The 26009-nt window shown below is 39.7% G+C and overlaps 1 protein-coding gene across 1 annotated transcript in view; it reads left to right on the top strand.

Annotated features, from left to right (window-relative positions):
- The window catches only part of MAP1B (microtubule associated protein 1B), a 74569-nt gene that overhangs the window by 4310 nt on the left and 44250 nt on the right, over positions 1-26009 (top strand). Inside the window, exon 2 of the mRNA XM_069001475.1 lies at positions 528-629. Within this exon, the coding sequence (XP_068857576.1) occupies positions 528-629 (102 nt within the window). The remainder of the gene's footprint in view (positions 1-527; positions 630-26009) is intronic.

Here is a 26009-nt window from a genome sequence, read left to right as displayed (position 1 = left end):
ACAGCATTTTCAAATCTCAAAACTAGAGTTCTGACACTTCATAAATAAAAGATCACTTAAATTTTAATTTAAAATATGGTATGCTTCAAAGATATTCAATGGAGAAGTCAGCAATTTAATACTTTGTATTTAAATATTAATTAGCAACATGCTAGGTGGTACTGTCTTTTTCTTCTTGAAAGGGCAACATGACTGAAGTGTCCTCTGGTTTTGTAAACCTGTGTATTGCTATTTTAAAGTCAAATCAGGGACATTGGTAGCTTCTTGTGAAGTGGCTGCTACTGCAGTTCTAAAGCTGGGGCCTTAAAGACTGGTTACCCTTTGGAAAGGCAGGTTGTCTTTTTCTGATTCCTGCCAGAATCCTTCCAAGTGTATTTTAAAAAAAAGATGTGTGCCTTGAAAGGAAGTGAGGCTGGGCTTGGAATTTAGAAATACGCAAATAGCATGAATACAAGGAGAAAAATACTTGGTTAAAGCTTCCAGTGCTCGTGTGACAAGCTGGATGTGTTTTGTATTTTGAATTTTAGGGATCCGATCATGGGACACAAACTTGGTCGAATGCAACTTGGATCAAGAACTGAAACTTTTTGTGTCTCGCCATTCAGCTCGATTCTCTCCTGAAGTTCGAGGTGAGTTTAAGAGCAGAACTAGTAAGTTACACTCTGAAATTTCCTAGCCCGTTAGTTTTAGGGCCTTTTCAAAGTTAAGACAACTCACTTTTTGACTGAACAGTTTCTTCATGTACCACCTATCTAGTAGTCCAGAGTCTGAAGCTTATTGTAGTAGGTAGAGTACATACAAAACGATTAACTGGAAAGGTTAGCTCTGTAGTTTGACAGAGCCAGAACTGATGTTGCAGCTGTTGCACAAATGCAGCTCAAGCCCTGTGTTTCTTCCCAAAGGACTTGGACTTTTTCTTGGCATGAGAAGCTGAGTTATGGTGAGTCTGCCTGTACTCATAGGAACTTTCTTTGGCTTGTATGAGGAAATCAAAAATTTATAGGGCTAATAAGACTAAATCTCTCTTGCTGCCTTTTTTCCAAGCCCATTTTTCCTTAAGAGGATTCATTCAATAAAGTGAAACATTTGTGTACCAGTTTTGTGAAGTGTAAAATTTGGGTTTGTTCTGGTTTCATGAGAATGAAGTGTTTGGTAAGTTTCTAAGATCTCATTACTCTTAATACAAATGCTGAATGAGTGTGAATGAATTTAATCAGGTTTCTCATGTGAAAATCTCTGACTTTCTCAGAGTAGTAAAGGTTTCTATCATTGGTGAAATCATTGTGGCCATGTGCATGTTGAGTCCTGTCGTACAGTACAACCTCGTGCTAACGAGTGTTAAAAATTCCAGCTTCTGGGATATCTCTCCTGTGGTGAAAAAGGGCTATGAAATTTTGTATCATGCTACTACATCATGTTCCTGTGGTCAGTTGCTATACACTGTTGACAAAGAGACCCTGATGCCTTGCTAGCATGACAGCGTTGACCTGATGGTTTTGAATAATGTACAAAAATGTCTTGTGTAACTAATCCTTTTTCTTGCAGCATATGTTAAAGCAGTTTTTGCTGTATCTCCCCATATCTAGAGACAGTAAAGCACTGCCAGAGTTAAGAAAAAATTATATACTTCTATGATTCTTCCTCTGGTTTGAAAAGCAACTAATATATAACTAATAAAACAATACACAGCATGAAGACTTTTGAGTAAAGACATGTAGCTCCTTATTTACGTGGATGTAAACTTGGGCCTAGAATACTTGTCTTTCATTTCATTTTAAATGTCATGAAGACAATTCAACTTCTCAGTGGCATTTGTTGCTTTGCTTTACAGAGAGGAAATTTATCTTTAAGAAATGGAAAATGCAATGTATCCCATTTTTACCAAATCTGTGTTTTACTATAAAACTTCAAGATTCTATGTTTCTCCTGTAGCAAAAATATTACAGCGTGACTAGTATTTTTACTGTCTCTTTTAGATGATACATTCTAATAGTGCTGCATGCATTAAAATAAAGCAAATACTCTACTTTCATATAATAAATAAGATAAGATTCCTTTTGCAGAAGAAAGAATGTAGAATTATTTAGGAATTTTTCTCTGGGAGTTGTATTTTTGATTGATTTTTTTTTCTTTGTTTGTCTAGACTTCCCTGTTTAGTCTTTCATTGTGTTGAATTCCAGCTTAATTGCATGTGACTGGAATTCATCAACATCTCTGACAAGCAGAAATGAATGTGTTTTTCACCACTGCTCAATCTTTAAACAATAAACTGCCAAAATCTGTGTTTAAAGAGCATTAAGGGAGACTGAAACTTGAATAGATGCAATATCAAGGGATAAAGCTATCCCTTTTGACCAACTTCTTGTCTAAAATTTTGTGGAGAAGAAGCGCATTTTTACCTCCAGAATCCCTCTGTACAGATCAGAGAATTATTTTAGTTTCTTTCTTCTGTTCTCTGATGTTGAATTCTGCATGAGGCTCCTTTGTATCTTCTCTGCTGTTCGGCAGAGAGGCTTTTTTGTTGCCACATTTTAATAAGATTTCAGAATGTTTAATTTCTTTTACAGCACCCAAATATTAAACTGTGGGTGTTCAGCTGTTGAAATGGTCAGCTTTGATACTAAAGAGATGATTGTAAGTATGTATTGCTTTATGGTCCCAGACTCAGATCTGGAATTTAGGTAACTAGGTGACCTTTTGTCCAAGGGAAGTATTCATCCAAGGTGATGGGGTTGTCTGTGGAATGTAATTAAACAACTTTTTTTTTTCAGCCCTTTGAGTCTGAAGTCTCTGTGCAACTCACATACAGGGACAGTTTACTCTTGAGCAAGGCTCCTGATGTAGTCTGGTCAGACTTCTGACTGACTGCAGCCTCTTTGATTATCATGTTTAATTATGGTAATTGCAGTGCTGGCTCAGTAATGTTTGTGTACTTCTCAGAACAGCTTGAGGATACGTACAGCAGCAATGTGAAGGGTAGGAATCTTTCTCTAAAAGGAAGCTTGGAGGAAATGGGGCCAATCCTGTCCCCATACCATACGCCTGTGATTTCAAAGGAGAGACGTGCAAGAGATTGTCTGTCAAAGCATTTGGGTGTTTTCACTTAAAGAATTTAAGGTCTGATCCTTCTCCCTGTGTAGTGAATACATACTGGTACTGCAGAGAGCGTGATTAGATCCCAACATTTTTTGTATTCTTTTCAAAGGGATGGGTTGCCACTGTAGTATTTGTGCACGTTGTATTCAGCTGTTGGGCAATTTATGAGTGATTTATGATTCCTGAAAAATAAGATTCAGAATGGAAATGCCAGCAGATCTTTTTTGCTACCTTGTAAAGCAGCTGAGTTAGCTGACTCCTTAGTAATAACAGATCTTGGAGAGGTGATGTTGGCAGGCGCTGGTGAAAAATGAGTAACACAACTAATTAAGTGGTTGCCACAACAACAGGCAACATGACAAGGGGTACTCCAGTGGTGCCTCTGTTTTCTTTGTCGTGTACTGATAACTTCCATATTATGGTAATATCAAAAGGACAAAAAAATGCAAACAATGTACAAGCTGGAAAAGGATCTGTGCATCTGGTAGTGAGGCAGAACAAGTGGAGCGTCTTGGAAACAGCTCATTTGAAATTGCAGCTGTACCTACCAATCTTTGCTTAATTAACAAGAAAGTTTCAGCTGCATAAAGCAGCTTCACAAAAGACCATGTTTTTGGGTGGGGGAGGGTGAAGCCGTTGAGGGCCCTTCTGTAAGGCTTTTGCACTGCTGTTTTATCCCTCAGTTTCCACCTGGAGACACTTAACTGTTGCATTGGTGCATGTTCAAGCCCTTGTCTAGATAAAATCCATTTTATTTAAATAGCTGCTCACCCCCAACCTTCTAATAAATACTGCTCGAGCTATACACTGTGGCTACTTTGTACTTTTTCCTGTGGTTATGAAGAACATATATACGTGTTTTGTATCTGAAGAGTACCAGGAGGCCTCCTGTTGCCTATTAGCCGCTGCAGACACCAACTGCTGACGTGAGTCCTTCTTTACCTGTTCCTAAGACTTTTTTATTGCCAGCCTGCCTGCAGCCAGAGGGGACCTTGGCAAAGTGCAAGACATTTTATTTCCTCTTGGCAGCTACCTGCATCAGCAGCAGCAGTGGGCTTGCCTCCTTCAGGCTTCCTAAAAAGCCTTTCTCTATGACATTGTCATTATTCCAAAAAACCTTAACGATTTCCCTTCTGAAGGCTACCACTTCATAAGTTACTGTTTGGGGCAGCTGGAAACCTGTGGAGAATTTTTGGATCTGGGGTTTCTGGTCATCAATGCACTCAGCTGTGTACTGCAACAAAGTGGTCTATAGCGCCATTTCCTTTGTCAGAGCAGATCGCAAACCAGTTAATGTCACACCTAGTAGCTTGCCATGTGAGCTTGTGGAGTCACTGATAAAATCCTGAACAGCATGGATTTTGTGCTGATTTACTTGAAAACGGCAGTTCACCAAAGTTCCTTAAGTCAGGACATAGGTACTCGAGCTAAACCTATGATTTAAAATGAAAGAAAGGAAAGAGAGACAAGAGGTCAAGACCAGATTTCTCAGGTGCTATCAGAGTGCCATAACTGTCGAGAAATTAATTTTGCTTAAGATCTCAGGTAGCCTAATATACACATTTAGGGACATGCTACAAATATGATTCTTCAGATATTTAGAGGCTGTGATGATAGCTGGAGTATCTATTGAGTGGAGTCATTTTAGCTTGTTATATGTTTGGAGAGGTTAATTTTAGTTGGCTGCTAGACTTCCTTTGTGTCTCAAAGTAGTTGTGCATTGAAAGAAAGAAAATGGAGGCAGACTAGGACTCGAGAAGGTAATTGAGCTGACTCACGCTGCAGTAGCTGCAAATGGTGTCCCTGCGGGGTGACCTGTAGGTGTCCGTGGTCCAGGGCTGCGGCCGTGGAGCTGCCCAGCAGCACAAAGCCAGGAGCCCCTGGGTCCTGGTGGAGGATATTGATGGGAGCACATGCACTGGACTGCTCCTGAGCTTTTTGTGGGGGGATGTTACCATTTTGGTGGCTTGGGAGAGGATTACAGTGTAATAGCCTATGTGTTTGGATACAAGAATTGTCAAAGCCTTCTTTTCTTAGTAAAATTCCAGAGATGGGCTAAGAAGTCACTTTATCATCTTTTTTATAGTAAGTAAGGTGTTGCACTTATGTGCCAGTCATTCTGGCATTGACTTCCATTTTTGCTTTTTTTAGGAAAGATCTCAAAGAACATTAGCATGAATTTGCATTCAACGGTACCTGCTGATGCTAAGGTGTTAGCATGAATCAGCAAAATTAGTGAGACGTTATTTTTAAATGCCTTGTACCACAATTAAAGACAGAAAGTTCAATCATCTTAGAATAGCCCATGTTTTATGGGAACAGGTCTTGGCTTGTGTGAGGCAGCTACCAGAGGCACGGGATTAAGTTAGTTATGAATAATGATGGAATTTTAACTGCATTATGAAATTTGAATCCTCATTCCTCTTTATTGGAATGAAAAATAAGCATACCTAATGGTATATTCACAAAGGTTATTTTGTTAAGGGTTATCTGATAGAATTATAATTCTTAGTATGTCACTTGTGAGATTTCTCAATCTTTTTTGTAATATTCTGTCTGTATGGGATTTCTGAAACTGAAAATTTCAACAATATTTTTTTTTTTTGACGTCTGCCCAGTACTCTTTACAGATGACCTACCTCTTGTCTCTTCCATCATGGATTTATTATAAATGTGTAACCAGAATATAATTGCCACTTTTTAAATCTAATTTCTGTTTTCCATGTGCAACATTTTTGTTAGATGGCTGTTTTTCTTAATTTTGTTAAGACTGATGTACTTTACTTGTCTGGAATTTGTTACTTTCTCATCTAATTTATCAGTTACTTGAGAGAAACATTAAATGTTTTAATTGGACTTTATAATGAGAAGAGACTTGATCCAAAGGCCACTGAAATAATTGGATTGGATTTTGGATTAGAGAAAATACAATCTAGTATTTTGAAGGTAGAACAAAGACCAAAATACCACATAATTAGCGAAAAAGTGAACGTTTTACCTTCCTTCTTGAATGACAAAAACGTTACTTTGTTTGAAGTGAACTGCCTACCACTGTATTCAGAAATCTAACCAGACCCAAGTAAGAAGAGTTGAGACACTCCATTTTCAGACTGGGTGGAGTGGGGAGCTCGTGTTTATTCCCATTGCTGTCTGTAGAATGAGAGTTGTCACTGTGGCCACTGCTATCAACCTTGCAACAGCATGAAGAGCTCCAGTTGTCATCTGCCTTGTAGAGACAGATACAAGAGGCACATCCATACTGGCTGCAAATCCATGTGATCGTGACTGTAGACTGGCAGGAGTATCCCACAGTACCTCACAGTCCCTATGAGTAGGGGAGTTAAGTACTGGAGTCAGTAATAGTCACAAATAGAAAGCTGGATAGTTTTGTAACAAAGGTTTGTGGTTTTGCATCAACCCTCCAGATGGTCCCACCAAAAAGACAAAATGGTTAGTTTGGGGCTGTAGTTGCTGGTGGTAATCTGTTCCTAGAGCTGAGAAGAAAAGCAGTGCTCCTGGTGACCTGGATTTGCAGATTTAAATCTGTTTAGGAGTCAAAACCAGTCGCTGATAGAATAAAAAACTAAGTGTAAAAAAACTGTATTCAAGTAATAACCAATTCATAAACAAACAAATTGCAATTTTATATATTTCAGTACTTGAAAGCTTGTCTGTAATGGTGAGATGAGTCACCATCCTGTGTCCCTGTCTCCTGCATGGCTGTGTGGGGGACATTATACCCATCAGTACCTCTGGAAAGCTTGGGATTTTATTTGATATAAGCAATCAACCCCACAAAAGAACCCCCCAAAGCAAAACAAAAAAACCTCTTGCAACAAGATTAGCCATATTCTTAGACTGTATAATATCTGAGTGATTCTAAGGAGCTATGCAGACTTTCATCTGGAAGTCAACTCCCCACTGTCAAAGGCTGCCTTTGGAAGCTGGACCAGTATTATGGCAGTTGTAGCTCTTCTGGACAAAAGACTCATCCCAGATTTGGCTCCCATGTCCTGAGTCAAAAATAAGCTGTCTTAGGTCTTGTAAGCTCTTTATGGCGGATGGAGTATCTCCCCCACATCTGAGAGACTGGAAAGAGCAAAAGTAAGAAAACTCATGGGCCCAGATAAAGGTGAGTTATTAGGTGCAGTGAAAAATGGCAAAAACAAAGAAACAACCAAAACCAAACCAACAAGCACAGTGAAGGAGATTGCTCAGCACCTCACACAGGCAGAATAGTGCCCAGCCAGTCTCTGAACAGCCCCCACCTTAGTAACTAATAATCCCACCTTCTTCCTCTACTCTAGCTTTTGTTGCTGAGCATGATATTGCATGGTGGTATTTGTGTTCAGGTCACTGGTTTTTTTTGCTGACACCATTGTTGAACTTCTTGAAATAAAGGGGATGAAGTTTGACAGAGCCCTAAGAGAGTCCTGCTACAGGAGTCCTTCTGATCTTAAGGCTTGGAGACAGAAGCACACATCCTGTCATGGGTATTATGGCCCTCCAGCTTGCTTTCTTAACCTCAGACTGTGTCCCATAGTTTTCCTGGTCCTCTAGAACTTGCACAGCACTTAGACAAACTTAAAAAAAAATATTTTGTATGTGGCCAGTACTTTAAATAGATACAGAAAGCAAGCCTTCAAGAGTATCTCAGGATAGGATTTAATACTGGTTGCAAACTAATAATTTAATGGTATTGCTCATAATAATTTGTATGGTGCTATTGATTTTTTTCAAACCTATCGTTACTAGCTGCAAAGCTCAATTTCTAAAGGTCATTAGACATGGAAGATTTAAATATTTTTCAATACTAACTAGGCTTTTGTACATATACCATTTCCAAGCAACTTTACAAATTTTAATCTTCCTGTCCACTGTTTCAACAATTCCATTCTTTTTATGTTTCAATCCACTACCTAGCTAGCTAGTTATCTATCCAAAACCTGCCTGAACTTGTATGAGATGGTTTTTTCATTGTGTCCTACAATGTGTATTGCAGAATCAGATCAAAAACATGTCACCTTTCAAAATAACACATGAAAGACATCAGAGTTACCCAAAAGAAATCCAAATGGAGATGGTGTGTTACTGAAGTGACCCCTTAAAAAGTAAGGATGGGCATCTTTGATCATAACACCATCTCAATGGCCTAATCATCTGGCTGCAGCCATTGTATTCTTGAAGACTCTAGTGAGAACAGTTGCTCTGCACCTAACAACCCTCTGTACCTATTAAATCCTGTCATTATAACAAGAATCACATTTTGTCTTCAGCTTTGGTGGAATAGTGTTATTGTATGTCAAGCAGGGGATTATCATGTGAAAAGAGACTTTGCCAACATTCTCATTTTGTGATGAATAGCAGGATCTGATAGTATTAATCCGTTAGGAGCTGTTGAGTGGGGGAAACCCATTTACTGGGTTGTGCTAATGGGTGTGGGTTGTGGATTCTCCACAACTATTTATAGATAGTAATCACAGGAAGGAGACCAAGAATACCAAGCCATCAAATTTCCTTAAGCAGTATGGAATTACTCTTCAGTCTCTTGAACAATGTAATACAACCATGCGTTAGACCTCTGCTTACCTAAAAAGGTATTGTTTTGATTTCTGGACTGTTTCATGGCCTTTGTGCTCCCTTTGTAATTAAATTGCTTTTAATTGAAAGCAAATTCTGGGCCAAGGAATGAGCTTCTTGCAGAGAATCTAGAAAACACTTAGAAATTTACTTTATTTTATGCATGTCTACTTTTTGGAGTTTCACACAGCATGTTACACGCTTGCAGATTTGATACTCCTCTGACTTTCATTCCTAACTGGAGTATGTGTGGTGTTGGAGACAGCTGGGCATCTATGAAATTACCTGTGTCCTCATGTACCTTTCAGGCATTCCTAGAGTGCTCTGAGAATCGAATGAGTTTTTAACACAGTAACACAGTGCCTGCTGCTCTCCAGGGTAGCAGTAGTGTGGTGTACTAAGTGTGGTATTTTCAGGGCAATATTCCAATCTTGGCAGATTTAGCATTTTCTCCCTTCTTGCCTTGACTTTTAATCACAAAAAAAACCCCAGGGACAATGTCCAAAGAGGGGGCCACCCTATGATCTTTCTTTTGCAATTGGAAGTGAAAGAGTGGTGGTGCAGGGCAGTCCTGGGTAGAGCTACCCTTACAGGCAGAGATGAGCTGGTACCTCCACCTGGGAGAGTGCAGCCCCAGACTTCCATCCCTCGGAGGAGAATGATCTCATCAGTGATGAGCCTCTCTGAAGACCCATCAGGAGGGTCTCACCACACCAGCATTTACCTTCTCCACAGCTCTGAGTTACCTGGGCTCTGCTGCCTTGTTTCAGAGACAGCTTTGGTATCCCTGCAAGGATAGTTTTTGCATGGACAAAACATAGATCAAAGACTTTATGCTGTGATACTAACATTTAAAACTATTTTTCCTGTTTTCCTGATTTTTTTCATTTCTTGAGCATATTTTAAACCTTGTATCCTGTTCCCTTCTTTCCTGAAATGGGTGAAATGCTGAATTTTCAAATTAACAGATGTTTTCAAGACTTCAGAGAAGCTTGTATTCATCCTAGATGACACTTTTCTTCCTTGTCCCATGCTCTTCATCCTGGGGTCTTCCTATATGTCAGAATAAGTCATGGTAACTTAGTGGTAAAATGTGAATGGCATCTTTTCAGTATTGGATCTTCTAGGTTTGCCGCCTTTCTTGGAAGTACACCACAGCTGACAATAAATAAATGTGTACTTTCTAAGAGATGAGTGTAGGAAAAGCTGTGGTCAGGGATGACTCTCTCACAAATTATGTTTTGTAGTTTTTTCTTTTGTTTCTATCTTCCCTCTGCTATTGAATATGTTGGAGTTGACATCTGTTACTTCCAGCTTTTTTGTTGGTCTTACTTTTGGGCAGATGGATGTCTCTTTGTCAGTGATTGTAAACCTAATCTAAGCAATAATCAAATTATATTTAGACCAAAGTCCTTGCTGAACCCCACCAAATCTTACTCTGTACTGTCCCAGGTTTCTGACTGGCTTGCAAAGATGGGACACACTCAGAAAACACTTGAGCAGTATTAGACAAGTTGTTTTTTGTTAGATAGTTAGGTAACTTGGTTGGTTGTTGGCTGTGGAACTGGGCACAATAAAACATTTCATCAATAATCATTGAGGGGGAAAAAAGAGAACGAGAAGATGTTTTCAACCCAGCAGAGACAGTTCTGAAACCAGTAGAGATGTGGCTTCTGTGGATCTGCCTTGCTGTAGTCCTATGACAACAGTCACTGTTTTGTAAGTGGAGTTACCAGACAGGTACTGTCCACTATTTTTGGTCAAATCACAAAATGGCCACATAAAGCTTGGAATCACAGTTGCTATAGGTGATGGCACAATAACAAACAGATTCACTGCTGGGTTTGATTTCTTTTTTTTTTTCCAATTTCTAGTGTAGAGCCTCTCAATATTCTCACCAAATAGTTAATAAAATCTTGAGTTATTTTTGAGATCCTGTGAAATAGGAGAATCATAGAACTTGATGAGTTGGAAGGGAACTACAAGGATCATCAAGTCCAACTCCTGGCCCTGCACCGGGCATGCCAAGAATCACACCATGTGCCTGAGAGCATTGTCCGAACACTTCTTGAACTCTGTCAGGCTGGTGCTGTGACCACTTCCCTGGGAAGCCTGTTCCAGTGCCCAACCACCCTCTATGTGAAAAACCTTTTCCTGATAGCCAACCTAAACCTCTCCTGTCTCAGCTTCATGACACTTCCTTGAGTCCTGTCACTGGTCATGAGAGTGGAGATTGGGACCCGCTCCTCCGCTTCCCCTCACGAGGATATTGAAGACCACAATGAGGTCTCCCCTCAGTCTCCTCCAGGCTGAACAGCCAAAGTGTCCTCAGCTGCTCTTCATACGGCTTCCCCTTCAGAAGAACAGGAAAGTACAAGCAGTATCAGTCTATCAGCTCTATTTGTATTACCTCATTATTCATTATGCCTTTTAAATTGTTACTATTTTCAAATGATAGTCTTTTCCAGTGCAAAATAAAGCTGTAATACTCTTCTTCTTGTTCAAAATCCATTTCCCACCAAAGTTTCTACATAAAATTCATTATATCATGTAGGCAAAGCTACTTTATTAAAAAAACCTTCAAATTAAGAGTTAAAAAACCCAAACCAACCCAAACCGAAAAACTGACAATCCACATCATGTTTCTTAATCTTTCCCTTTTTTGAAAGTTGCCTGCCAAGGAATCACGCTTCCTTATGCCGCTTTTGCCAGCAGATGGCATTCTCAGTGCCCATGCTCACTGCTGTGCAGTAAATGACCACATTCTAAAGTCAGTATGAATACTTCCGTAATGTTTTTAGGTCTTAGTTCTTAATGTGAGACATGTGTTTCTATTTTGCTCTGACATCTTACTTGAAATTTAAATTTCAGGGACTTCAGCTCTGTTGACTGTGAAATATGAATCCCTCAATGTGAAATGAGCTCAGCAACTTCAGATCTCTCTGTGTGGATGGAGGAAAAGCAGAGTATAGCTCATTCAGGTCAAGAACTTATTCAGGTTGAAGACCACAGATAGTGATCATTTTATGAAAATGCTTAACATTAGCTCTGCAGAGCTAGTAGGGAGAAAAGCAAGGTCATTACACACAGCTAGATTTGTGCATAAATTAACACATCTCTAGATACAGGTAAGAAAATTAGCTTGACAGATCATGTATTCTCTGTATTTTCTGGATATTTCCAAGAGGCCTGAGCTTCTCCTGTTTAGAAGCTGCAATATAAACCCCATCAAGACCTAGTGCCTCTCTCTCTCTCTCTTAAAACACAGCATGGAATAAAAGACTTGAGACCTAAGCAAGTGGAGTCTGACTCACTTGTCAAGTTTAGTATATCTCAGGTTTTTTTCCCCTGTCTCAGTCTGTGCTATGACAGTCTGTTAGGAATATAGGAGTACAGTAGCAGGTAGTTTGACAAAGCAAATCAGTATTGTCTGTCTAAAAAGGTAAGTGTTTGTACAAGTCCCAGTGTGGCATTTTTCCTTTCTCAGAGATGCAAAAAAAAAAATCACAGCTTTCTAGGTGACTGCAGAACACATGGTATGTCATAAATCAAGAGACCTGAAGTTTATTTCTTAATTTTTCCCCTGAACTGTGTAAAGACTGACTGTAGCAGTCATGCTCAGGCGTTGTGGACAACCCATGATCTTCATTATTCAATTGCAGTAATGTAATGGCATTTAATTCTTTTTGTCTTACTTCAGCTTTCCATCATGGCCAAGTGTGCCAGTAGGGAATCTAATGTCAGTGATTTATGCAGCGTGGTCTTCATTAAAATTCAAAATGAGGCTACCAACTCTCTTCAAGTAAGCTAGTAAGCTACTAGCCAGATGTTAATGTAAACACTAAAGGGATCTCTCAAATTGATTTGAAAATAACAGTAACAGAGATGAAAAGCTGAGATTAGCCATTCGTGACATTGTGTAACTCCTTCAGATTTCTGAGCTGTATTAGAAAGAACATGTGAGGACCTTCTTATTAAGCAACACCTGCCTACAACTGCACAGGCAAAATCTTTTCATATATGCAAATACTGGTAAATGGACAATCAAATACTTTTAATCTCATTTAATTGTGGTGGAGTAGCAGGGCTCTGGATGCTTACTGAAAGCAGCTGTTTGTTACCACTCATTTAAAAAACACACAACCCAAACAACAAACAAAAAAATCAGAAAATGCCCAAAACCATAGCCAGCAGTATTTCTTACTGGGATTACAAAAAAACGCTTTGACAAATTCTGCTTTGAATGAGTGTAAATTACGGGGAATTTCACTGCAAACAGGTCTCTCCAGATCTACCCTGTTATATGTTAAGGCAGCATTGGAGTGCTGTTGAAGAACTGCAATTTGTAGATCCCATCTATAGAGGGTTTGAGGGAAATGGCTGTGGGAACTATGGTTTGTAACTGGTTTCTACATATAGTAACATGCAACACTGCTGGGTTGCTGTGACACCACTTGAGATAAAGCATGGCAATTCACTTCTGTGGTCTCTTTGCAAGTCTGCATGGTGCTGGAGCTGGCAATAAATTGACTTCTTTTAGACCTAAACCTCTGTAGGAAGCTGAGTGTCTTTACAAAGCGTAAGCCAAGCTGGTGAAATACTGCCTGCCATCTTTAACAAAGCTCCGTGTCAAGTGGGAGTGAAATGCTTTTAAGTGCTGCCGTGTGGCTGAGGAATCGTGTGTTTTGTGATTGCTAAAACATTTTTGCCTGTCCTAAATCCAGGAATGCTTATAAGGTAAAAGTTAAAATGTCATGGAGAAATTAAGTAAATGACATTTTGATTGCCCCTCCAAGTTTGGCTTAGTGATTGACACAACCTTCAAATCTTGAGGAAAGAGAAGTGGCAAGGAGTAGTCTTTCGCCTTTTGTCACATCTGTTGTGCCATCCCTGCCTCTGCACGGCTGCTTATCTCATGGCTGTGGGTTAATTAGAAGAATTTGAGGCTGAGGATGTGGAAGGGAATTTAAATTGCATCTGTATGGATTATGATCTGGTGGAGTTCATTAGCATGCAGGCACAGTTCCTGTGCCTTTCTGCCTCTGTTCCCAGAGCTTGCAACTTCCAGGCATTTCCACACTCCCTCAGATCTGTTGTGCCTTATGGGCCTGGCCTGCATTTTCATATTAGCACAGTTTAATTAGGCAAAGAGCAATTGCTGTGACTCCAAAATTACCTATGGTTATGATAGATCAATATTTATTACAGAGATTTTTTTTCAAATAAATGTCTTCTCTGTTGGACAGGTTTTTCTCATTCAGAGGCCCTAGAGCCATTTAAGAAACAATTAAATCCTCTCTGGTGTGAAGTGGAATTTTAAGAATGATTAACACTGACTGACTGTGTATTCTCTCTAGTTTCATCTGCATTCCTATGCTTTGCTGTTCTCATCTGATACGTAGGTTTGACAGAGGGAGTTAGGTTGTGGGACCGCTGCCCCTTCCTTGCAGCAGTGCAGAGCCTAGTGGAAGGGTGTCAAATGGGTCAAGGCACTGGCTAAAAACTATCAAACCCAAACGTGAATATGTAGCTGTAGAGTAATTTGCAAGCACTGTGCTGGGAAGAAGTTTCTATAGCTCGATTCCATTAAACTTATTCTGATTATCTAGATTTGATGTGGAAGGTGAGTGTGATATAGTCTAGTATTCTAAACACTTATGTAAGTGGCCAGGTTTACAGAGGCCATCCAATAGATGCCAAATGAGGAGAGCTTGCATGACCATGTCATTGTCGATTTTCTTTTTGTGGTTTTTCTTTTCAAATTAATTTTAATGTTTTCTGCAAGCGAAGTAGTTTTCCCTTTTGGGAGCATGTTGGAACAATATGCAAATTCTGCTCAATTATAAACAGTCGCAAAGGTCTTGAAACAGAAGCCATAAATCAAAAGTTTTTAACAGAAAGAGAGTGAAAGACTCAACATTTAGTGCATTTTTTTTATGTAAGGGTTTATTTAATGTATGCTTGTAATACAGTATATGATAAATATTTCTAGTTTTAAATTTGCATTTCTCAGATTAATATGTTTTATGAATTACACAGTAATGTAACTTTGTGGAAGTGTAGCTGTCTCCAAAAAATACAGTAAAGATCATAATCATAAAGTTTTAGTATGCTCAAACTGGCAGATACATCTGATTTGACTAGTACAGCACTAGTACTTTGCCTAGTACTTTTCTTTGCTGGAGCCTTCAAGTATAAACTGAATTTGCAGCAAGTCTTGTGTGTAAAATTGTTCCTTTTGGAAATGCATCAGAAATTTGCACTCAATCCCAATGAAGGCAGGGTCAACCCCTCCACTGTTTATTTCTTTTCTCCATCGGTAAGTACATTTTTCTTAAGCTAAGAAAGAGCACTTGTGCACTTGTACTGCTTAGAACTACAATCAATCACAGGTCCATTCATTGGCATCCAGTAAGAGTTCTTCTTTTAGTGTAATTTCCTTTGAAAATTAAGTGTGCCAAACTTCAAATGTATTGTGGTTAATATGGAAAAAACTAAAATACTGCAACTCTGCTTATCTTATCATACACGACAACAGAAGCTTCAAGTGGAAATCTAATAGCAACATTTCTATTTCTTTTGTCAAGAGAAATATTAAAAGTCATGAGATTTCTATTCCCCACAAAGGAGAAAATTATTACTTCATTGCTTTAATCTTTGGGGGGAAAAGTGCAACTATGTTGTTACCATGTTTCTTAAGCATCCCCCTGTGTTGTTTTTTTTCAAATGATGATGATGATGATTCTAACAGTGTACTTGAATTGTGTTCATTTAATATTGGGAGGGTTAAACATCTCACCAGTGCCAACACTTTGTCATTAAAATGAAGTACACTTCACGAGTGCCTGTAATTACACAGCCTATGTACAATCACACAGTTTCTAAAGGGAGTCTATCACATCTAAAGTAGCACTTTCTTCATTGCACAGCCTTAATTTCACCTGACGTTTTGCCAGCTGGGGCAGAAACTTTCTGCAGGAAACAGGACAGTATGCCTGGTCTCCTTTAGACAAAAGAAGGTGGAAAATTAAGTTATTATAAATCTGCTTCTAATTATGTTAATGAAATATTACATCATGACCTGCTGTAGATCTTAGATATTTCTTTTATTGTTTTAGCAATTTGCTCTATTTGTTATGCATGAAAAATATTTTTGATAACCCATGTTGACCGTACTTGCTAATGAACCAATGCCTACAATTACTGCACTTAAGCATATATCTTCAGAACATACAATGTTAGAGGGTTACTAATGAGCTCAACAGTAGTTGAAGACACTAATTAATTTAATCAGGGTTATTTTGCCTGCCAAAGTATAGGAGGATGGATGCTGCCACTGGAAAATGCTGGAGTATTTAACCTGTGACTGGGTATTTAAGGAAAAAAAATGGTTGTCAGTGTTTCAGAAACACTGGTAATGCAAAATGTTTTCTCAGTTATAAAGGCAGTAGATATTTACCACCTTACTCAGATCAATTTATTATGAGGCAGCATGACACTTTGTACTGTGAATCTTAATAATGCCCAGAGGCCTTCACATGAAAATTGCTCATTTAATTTTCACTGGATTACTTTTTTCATTTAAACAACAATAATAATGTGAAGTTAAGTGCAGAGCTCAAATAGCTTACAAGGGTCCTTTCCCAATATCCTTAATCTAATTTTGAAATATTAATCTTTTAGAAATGCAGCTTCGCATTTCAAAGATCGATTTAATTTTATTTTTTGTTGGCCTTATGTGGAAAGCTGATTGTTATTAATTTTCTTAGTCCAGCCAGAGCAGTGTCCTTATCACCAAAGCATATAGGATGCTTTTTAAAGGAAAACATCTGTCAATCCAGCAGTTTGAAACACAACTTGCACTATGTCAGTGATTTCCAATGTCAAAAAAAAGGCACCCAGCATAACACTTATCTATGTGGTTGGAAACCAGACGTGTAAAAGATGTACTTTGTCATTAAGATGGATATTGCTGGTGGAATTGCCGTGAGAGCGTTGTCCACCAGATAATGAATAGATCAGCTTTAGCACAGCCTCTTGGGCTGCAGACGCCATCCTCTAAGGCAGAGTAGGAGTGACCTGTACGTGACAGGAGCTCTCAGAGGAGGAACGATAGAGACTGAGGAATATATCAAGAAGGAGATCAGTGGTAAACAGACAGACTAGATGGCTTTCACCCATCTTCTATGCAATCTCTGCGTGTCCCCCTTGGCTATAAAAAAATCAAATGGCAGAAATTTACTGTCGTATCATTCACATCTACATGGGCTGAAAGAATGTCCTTCGGTTCCGCAAGATTTAATTATGTCCAGTTTTTGTGTCTGCCACTGGAAGAAGCCCTGAAGAGGGAGAGAGGTTTTTTTTTCCCTTTTTTTTGGCCTTCATTTTCTTCCCTTTGTTGTGCTCTTTCCACCAAAATGCCCTCTGGCACCAATCCAGGGAGCTGGAGCTGTGGTCTGCTCAGACCTCTTGTGGTGCCTGCTCATACTTTCTGACAGGCTCAAGCACTGAATGAGAATGGCCAGCCTCCTAAGATGGGGATGGCCAGAGACCCCCTCAGTTTTCACAGCTACCAGCTGCTTTCTTGCTCTCTCAGTTATAAGTACAGAACACAGAAGCCAAAGTAGACATAAGCATCAAAGTGAGAACCAAGTTTGCCCACTACTTTTCTGCATTGTCTGGTTGAAAATCATCTAGGTAAGGCTGCATGAAAAGAGCTCCAGAATCACTCTGGATGTTGCAAAAAGGGCTTGGATTTGTTTCCTGTGCAACTTTGTTTTGAGATAGCTTTTAAAACAAGACCACGCCAAAGTGCTAGACTTGGTACATCCATCCAGCCTGCAGCCAGCCCAGAAGAGAATTGGTCTAATGCTGACTGAGAGGAGGAGAAGCAGGTGATGAGGGAGACTAGAGGAAACTTTCTTTTCCTTGGTGTTACTCAAAAGCTCATTGAGTGGGCCTTATTCATTATAAGCAAAAATGTTTTATTGGTTATATCAAAGTGCAGTGTAACTGGTATTGCCTTAATTCTGCTTTTTTTTTTTTTTAAGCTAGTAAAAAAATGCAATCTAGACTTTTAGAAAGCCCATTATTTTCTTATATTAGCCCAAAGGAAATCTTGCTATCTCAAGAGTAATACATTTTTTCCCCTGGAGGCAATACTTAGTAATAACCTATGCTGAAATTCAGACCTGGAAATAGCTTTTGTGTTCCCATGAAAAAAAAAAAGTGCATTATATACTTCATGTTACATGCGCTCTTCAAACATTATTTTCAGGTTAATAAGTACTAAAGGAGAATTCTTGCAAAGCTTAAACCTTTAAAATTTTACCAGGTGAGTGGCTCTTCACTAGTCAACCTGTTCAGATCTGTCATCAGCATAAAAATATTTGTGGATGGAGAGAGGTTCACCGTTTTTGTGTTTCTTTATAGTTGGATTTGGGACTTTTTTGTTATCTCATTCCTATGCTAACAGCTCCCTTCTATTGTATGTACCTGATAACTGGGGATAAATTGCAGCTAATCTTGATATGGTCACATACTTCAGAATATTAAATAGTCTGTTTAATTACAAAGAAATCTGCATTTGTTAACAGAGTAATAAAATGCCCGAATACAGAATCAGTCCCCAAGTGGGAGACCATATATGCCCAGGAATGCTTAGTCTATATGAACAGTTACAGTTTATATGTGTATATATAATTTGCATAAATTATATAGAGGCCAAAGTTGGCACAAGACCCTTGTGAGAAATTATTTTAGTATTAAATTTTCTTCCTCTTTAATGAAACATTAGAGATGGGAAGCCAAACCTTTCTTTTGTGCCTTATTTAAACAGATTTCCATCCTGAATTTATGTAGAAAGAAGTCTGAGAAAACTTTCATTAGTATCAGAGGAACTCATATAGAGCATATATTATCAAATATGACTAGTCAGTGCTGCTGCAAGCTGTTATATCTACAGGTAATTCTGCCGCTGTCACATTGGTTATATGGCCCATATGATTATGTGGACCACCGTGTAGTGCACACTAACAGAAATGAAGGCATACACAAGAGCTGACTTCCCCCATGGAGCATCCAGGTGTGCCCTTGTTCCGGATGCGCAGGTCAGGGAGTCAAAGAGCCCATGATGTATGTTTGACCTCTTGGAAACCCTTGTTCCCATTGTTACACTTGCTTGAACTTGCTCATATGTTTCTTATGTTGCTCCACATCCTTTGAGGGTTTCTGTCTAGTTAGACTCTAAGCCATCAGCATAGGAAATATGCAATTGTCATAAAAGACATCTGGATTACTATAAAGTCCAGAATTAGATGATTCACAGGAAAACTTTGAGCTGAGAGATGTAATTTTAAATGAGATTTCATGTTTTACCATATATATAGAAGAAAAAAAGCAATTTGAGCACTAGAAATGTAACTGAAACCCAGTGTTTTTGTGAACTTTAATTATTCATTTCAGAATGGCACAATAGACTTTTAACTTCCCATACTTTTTTCCTAAGGGAAGCAAATTACTATAGTTAAGTGATAAAACACTCAGAACAAGCTTGTGAATAAAAACCCTGAAAATGTCTTATTTATGTCTATACTCCTGGGCCATTCCCGTGATATGGTTATGACTCAGCTTTGACAGGTATACTACAAATGATCTTATGCTGTCAGATGAATTCTGAGTAGAAATATAGCCAGATCCCAGAAGGAAATAAAAGAAAACAGGGTTTTTTTGGTCAGGAAATTGTATTATGTTTGTATCCATTCTGTTGATTTCCTTTGCTAGACCACTTCACATACATTGCCGTGGACCCAGATGTTGTCTTATACTTCTTCCTGCTCCACACAGAAAGCAAAGATGGCAGGTCATGGTAGGCCTACGTGCAAGCCTTACTTAAACTGTTTAATGTATTGTTAATAGAAGGTAGCCAGAATTTTTTAGATCAATCATGCAGAAATATGATACTGAGTGAGCATGAGATAACAATGCAAGAAACTCAGCTACTTGTCATCAGACTTGAGCTCCAAACCCTTAACCAGCTTGCTGCCCGTCTCTGGACACGCTCCAGCACCTCAGTGTCTTTCTTACAGTTAAGGGTCCAGAACTGAACACAGGATTTGAGGTGTGGCCTCACCAGTGCTGAGTACAGGGGGACAATTCCTGCCCTGGTCCTGCTGGCCACACTGTTGCTGGTACAGGCCAGGATGCCATTGCCCTCTTGGCCACCTGGGCACACCCTGGCTTGTGTTCAGCTGCTGTCACCAGCACCCCCAGGTCCTTTTCCTGTCACTCTGCTTGTAGTGCTTCCTGGAGTTGTTGTGACTGAAGAAGAGTTACCTGGGAATTGGTCTTGTTGAAGTTCACACTATTGGCCTCAGCGCAGCAATCCAGACTGTCCAGATACCTTTGCAGAGCCTTCATACCCTCCAGTGGGGCACCATCCAGCCTGCTGTCATCCACAAACTGACTGAGGGCGTATTTGATCCCCTCATCCAGATCAATTATAAAGACATTAAACAGAACTGGCCCCAGTACTGAGCCCGGGAACACCACTGGTGACCACCCACCAGCTGCACGTAACTCCATCCACCACCAGCCTTGGGGCCTGGCCATACAACTGGTTTTTTACCCAGCGAACAGTGCACCCATCCAAGCCTCGAGCAGACAGCTTCTCCAGAACAATGCGGGAAACGGTGTCAGAAGCTTTGCTGAAGTCCAGGTACACAACATCCACGGCCTTTCCTGTATCCACTAAGAGGGACACTTTGTCACAGAAGGAGATCAAGTTAGACAAGCAGGCCCTGCCTGTAACAAACCCATGCTGGCTGAGCCTGATCCTGTACATGCCTTATGATGACACTCGAGATAATCTGCTGCATGACCTTCCTTGGCACCAAGGTCAGGCTTACAGGGCCGTAGTTCCCTGAATACCTTATGGCCCTTCTTATAGGTGGGCCAGTGTCACATTTGTCAGCCTCCAGTCTACTGGGATCTTCACGGTTATGCACAACTGCCAAAAATTGATGGAAAATGACTCGCTAAGCACTTCCATCAGCTCCCCATGAGTGGCTCCAATCCATCCCCATAAGGCTTGTGCAGGTCTAAGTGGTATAGCAGATTGTTGACCATTTCCCCTTGGATTATTATTAGGGTTTCATTCTGCGCCTTATCTCTGTCTTCCAGCCCTGGAGTCTGGTTACTTGGAGAACAGCTGATCTTGTTACTAACAAGAAGTACCTCAGTCTTTTCCTCACCCTCGGCTGATGTGTTTCCCCCCACACCCATTAAGGGAAGGAGATCCTTCTTAGCCCTCGTTTTATTGCTTCTGTATTTATACAAATGTTTTTATTGTCCTTCGTGTCAGTAGCCAGGTTAAGTTCTAGTTGGAATTTGCCCTTCTAATTTTCTTCCTGGCTAACCTCATGACATTCTTGTGGTCCTTCTGAACTGCCTGCCCCTTCTTCCAAAGATCGTAAACTGCCTTTTTTTCCTGAGTTGCAGCCAAGATGCTGTTCAGCCAGGATGGTCTTTTTCTCCAGCATCTTGTCTTTTGGCACATAGGGACAGCCTGCTCCTTTGCCTTTAGGATTTCCTTCTTGAAGAATGTCCACCCTTCCTGGACATCTTTGACCTTTAGTACTATCTCCCAAGGGAATCTGTCAATCAGTCTGTCTGTCGTCTTCAAGTCAAAGGTACCGTATCAGTTCTCCTGATACCATACCCTATCCTACCCTACCATACCCTCCTTCGCAGAGTCAAAAATTCATTTAGTGAGTGCTGTGTCCAAGATAGCATCACCCACCAATTTGTAACTGTTCACAATCAACAGGTCCAGTGCAGCACATTCCTTGGTTTGCTGCCTCAGCAGCTGTGCCAGGACATTATCTTACATACACTCCAGGAACCTCCTAAGCTGTTTTGTCTCTGTTGTGTTGCATTTCCAGCAGACATCCATTAATTTGAAGTTCCCCATAAGAACAAGGGTCAGTGATTGGGAGACTACTCCCAGCTGCTTGCAGAATATTTAATCTGCTTCTTAATCCTGGCTGGGTGGTGTATAATAGACTCTCACCAGAATATCTGCTGTGTTACCCATAAACACTGAACCCTATTGTGACCATCATTAAGCTCAAGATAATCAAAACACTTCCTAACTTGCAGGGCCACCCAAAAGCCTCTCCTTCCTTGCCTATCCCTTCAGAAGTGTTTATAGCCATCCATTGCAGCATTCCAGTTGTGCAAGTTGATTTTAAGGTAATCTGTAGGACTCATGGCCTTTTTTTCTCTATTCACCTTCAAGGCATCTGAGAACTAGACTAATTACTGGTTGCTAGAAGCACTTGAGGTGGTATTGCAAGAACTTGAGAGATGTCAGAAACAACAGTATTCACCCTTACGGATGAGGGTAGAAGTCTGACTAGGCAGCTTCTTTATATTTAGCAAATCCCTTGTCTGGTCTTGTAGAAAATCTGTTATGCCTTTATTTTTGTGTCAGTTGGTAAGCTCTGTGTGGTACAAAAGGAGATCAAAAAAGACAGGCATGAATAAAATCAGACATGCTAGGAGGTAAGAGAGGGAAGTGAAATAACTTTGCTTTTCATCTTTCACTTGTCCTTAAGTTGTCGCTGGATAAATATCTGATATGATTTGATTTGTCTTCAGCAGCAGAAGAGAACACAAACTAGAAGGTAGTGTTTGTGGACCAAAGAAGGGTGCGGATATGGGTGCTGATTTGCACATACTCTTAGAGGAATAAGCACCTGTGAGAGTTAAAAGGTAATGTTTAAAAATAATTAGCACCTTCAGAAACATTTTTCCTAAAAATGCATTTTTCAGCATTAACCTAAGGCACAATTAAAAGCCAATACATGGGACAAATAGGTATCAAATCAAGAGATTGTCTTCTGAAATTTTTGTAATAACTCTAGTATCACTAAATTTCTACTACTACATGGTTGGGTCTACTTCTGAATTTCTTACTCAGGTGACTCATTCCATGGTCATAGAGATTTTGCTGGATCCTGTCCTTCAAAGGTTTAAACACTTTCTTGTATTTTCATGTTTGGTTTTTTTTTTTTTTTACAGAGATGTAAAAAATAGCTCTTTAAAGTGTGCAGGTTTTTAAACTTTCTGGCTGTCTTCCAGTTTGTCTTCTTAGTCTTCTTGTCTTCTGAGATTTTGTTGAGAAGAGCTTGAATGAAATGGTCAAAAGCACCACATCAGCAGGTGCTTGGACCTAAATGAGTAGAATTAGACCAAGGCCTTTAATTTAACTTGGCTTTAAGCATTCTTCTGAAATACTGTTTCTTCTTTAAACTGTTTGCAGCAGCTCTTAGTCCATCTGGTAGCATTACCAGAGGGTTTATGCTGAGGCCACTGCTGTACACATATTGCAGAACTCAGTCCACAGGGGCTGTTTAGTTACTAAAGACATTCTCAAGCAGAATTTCTTAGGCCTCTTGCTAAGTCCATGCTAAACATAGGATGTAAACCCACTGTTGCTGTTCCAATTTACATTAGATGGAATCTGTGCCATGAGAGTAATTTCCATATAACTTGCAATGGCATATAGAGGTATATGAGAGAGGATGAATAATTTATATCTGAATTCACAATGTTAGACCAAGAACCAATTCACAGTTAACTTATTCTTGAAGTCACAGGAAAATTCACATTGTGGTGCACAGTGAATATATTAATTCATTTAAAATCTGTCAACACTAAGTTTCTTTGGGATTGCTAATGAGCAAGTTAAAATACTTTTGGCAGTGTTAAAAATTCTGTATTTTTATCTTGTAAGACACATATTCTAGACTGTTGTTTCTAATTAATCCACTGAGTTTGTCCACTTCACTAAAGTCAGTGAAGAAAAGGTCTGTTGTCTAAAGGCCAGTGGGAGCTGCATTTATTCTGCAACTTGGGATGTTTCTTTCATTTCCAGCATGTGATAGATGGTGCCTGAGAAATGTACACAGTCACGTTATTTCTGTACAAATATTGAAGGAGGAGATTCTGCCCCTCTGCTCTGGTGACATCACACCAGAGTGGAGTACTGCATCCAGATCTGAGGTCCTCGGTACAAGAAAGGCATTTCTTGGCAATTTTTATTGGAACAGCCTGTTGGAAGCAAGTCCAGAGGAGGACAGCAAGATGACCAGAGAGATGGAACACCTCTTCTGCAAGGAAGAGTTGAGAGAATTAGGTTTGTTCAGCCTGGAAAAGAGAAGGCTTCAGGATGACCTAATTGAGGCCTCCCAGTACCTGCAAGACAGATGGAGAGGGACTTTTCACAAGAGCATGGGGAATGCAGGAGCACAAGACAATGGGGAATGGATTCAGACTGAAAGAGAGTGGGTTTAGATTAAATATTGGCAGGAAGTTCTTTGCTGTGAGAATGGAACAGGTTGCCCAGAGAAGTTGTGGATGCCCCATCCTTGCAGGTGTTCGAGGCCAGGCTGGATGGATCCCTGAGCACCTGGTCTAGCGAGAGGTGTCCCTACCCATGGCAGAGGGATTGGGAAGAAGTGATCCCTAAGGTCCTTTCCTACCCAAACCATTCTGTGATTCTATAATCTTACATTCTTCTATGATTCTATAATCTTATATTCTGTGATTCTATAATCTTACCTTCTGTAGTACTTCTGTTGTTTTTATTGCAAATCATGTACAATAGCTATAACTGGAACAAAGATGCAGTCACATAGCAAGTTATAAAATGCAAGTATTTCCTAAACATTTGTTGAACAATTTTACAAACAGAACTGTAAACAGTAAACAAACATTGCCTTATTTGAAGTGAAGCTGTTTGACAACTTTTTTCACAGCACCCAGAAAATTATAACAAAAACTAGAAAATATATTAGCCAGGGAGATTCTAAGTGGGCAAAAAACAAACTGCTTCTGGGTAGGAATTAATTTGTGACACACAAACTATTCTGCAAGATGTCAAGAGACGCTCTGTGGACAGGACCTTTATTTTGTGTCTAGCTGAGTCACCACAGTTTCAAGTGCATCCAGACATCTTTGTAAGACACCTATAAAGAGATGAGATGAGTCCCTGCAGGATCGAGCCATCCTTTGAACTTTTCCCATCAAGGACTGGAAGGTAAAATAGTAACCTTGGTTCTGTCACTTTCTGCAAAGATCATTTATCTAGCATTATGTCAGCTCTGAAGAGGAAAAAAAAGGGAAGGAGTCAAGGGAAGGACTAATGCCGAACTATTTGTACTAAGGGTACGCTGAAGATCCCAGAGGTCCATTAAGAAGCAAAGTACTCTTGCTATTAGTGTCCTAACCATCAGCTTAAGAGATCTGATGTCACAGCCACAGGATCAGTGCAGCCAATTCAAATCCTAGTGCTCCCTCACTGCCCTGCTCACCAGGGAATTATTTTGTCAGAAATGTTCTTTAGTATTCAGACACAGTATGTGTCATTTGGAGGTACAGCAGGGCATGGATGACAGTGCTGCCTGGAAGTAGGGGAGAATGAACAGGATTAAATGTTAGACTTTCCTGCCTTTTCTATTTCCTGCCAGAACCTAGACTTATAACTGCCTGCAGTTTCTCTGTTACACCTGACACTAGCCTCCTAAGCAAGTTTTCAAATTGTGGATCAATGCAAGTGAGAAATGACCTAAAGGATATGGCAATAGGGCTGAGATAAGTATCAGTCTGGGAACCACAAATCAAACTTCCAGGCAGGAAATGCCGACTTCTATAGCATGTGAAACACAGACCAGCATAAGATACTGGACGAAGAAAATGGAGTTACTTACTCAATTTCTTTTCTATTACACTATTTTTGGAATTGTATTTTGAAGTATTTAAGCTAGGCTTTAATCACGTAGGTGATTACCTATTGAAAACTAGGTTACCAGCAGCTGTAGAAGTTTTTAAATTACAGTTTTTGACAGATAAGTACTGTTGGTCTCACCTGATATGGTGTTCAGCATTAGGGACTGTACAGTCTTACCAAGTTTTTAGTCTTTCAGTATTCCAGCAGCTGATTCAGATTAAAAAGAGGCATTCATTTTCTCTGTAGAACTTCGGTTTGTTTTGTAGTTCATTGCTTCCATTGATTCTGTTTGAAATGCAAATAATGACAGAAACATAGGCCAGCAGCTGCAGCTGTGAGACTCTCACTCCAAATGTAAATGTGGCACACACTGGGACTAGCCCCCTGTCCTTGTGGCCTGAAGCTCCCAGGAGTTCAGGAAGTGAGCTGGAAGGCACACTTGAAGGAAACCAAAAGTATAATTTTGACGTTTTTTACTAAAAATAAAGATTGCAAAGCTGCTCAAAGGTTTTAGCTACACATATTTTAATTGAAAATGCCC

The sequence above is a fragment of the Aphelocoma coerulescens genome (genome assembly GCF_041296385.1).
Source record: "Aphelocoma coerulescens isolate FSJ_1873_10779 chromosome Z unlocalized genomic scaffold, UR_Acoe_1.0 ChrZ, whole genome shotgun sequence".
In the NCBI taxonomy this organism is placed as follows: Eukaryota; Metazoa; Chordata; class Aves; order Passeriformes; family Corvidae; genus Aphelocoma; species Aphelocoma coerulescens.
Note: the sequence above shows the minus strand (reverse complement) of the source record. Positions and strands in the feature narration are given on the sequence as shown.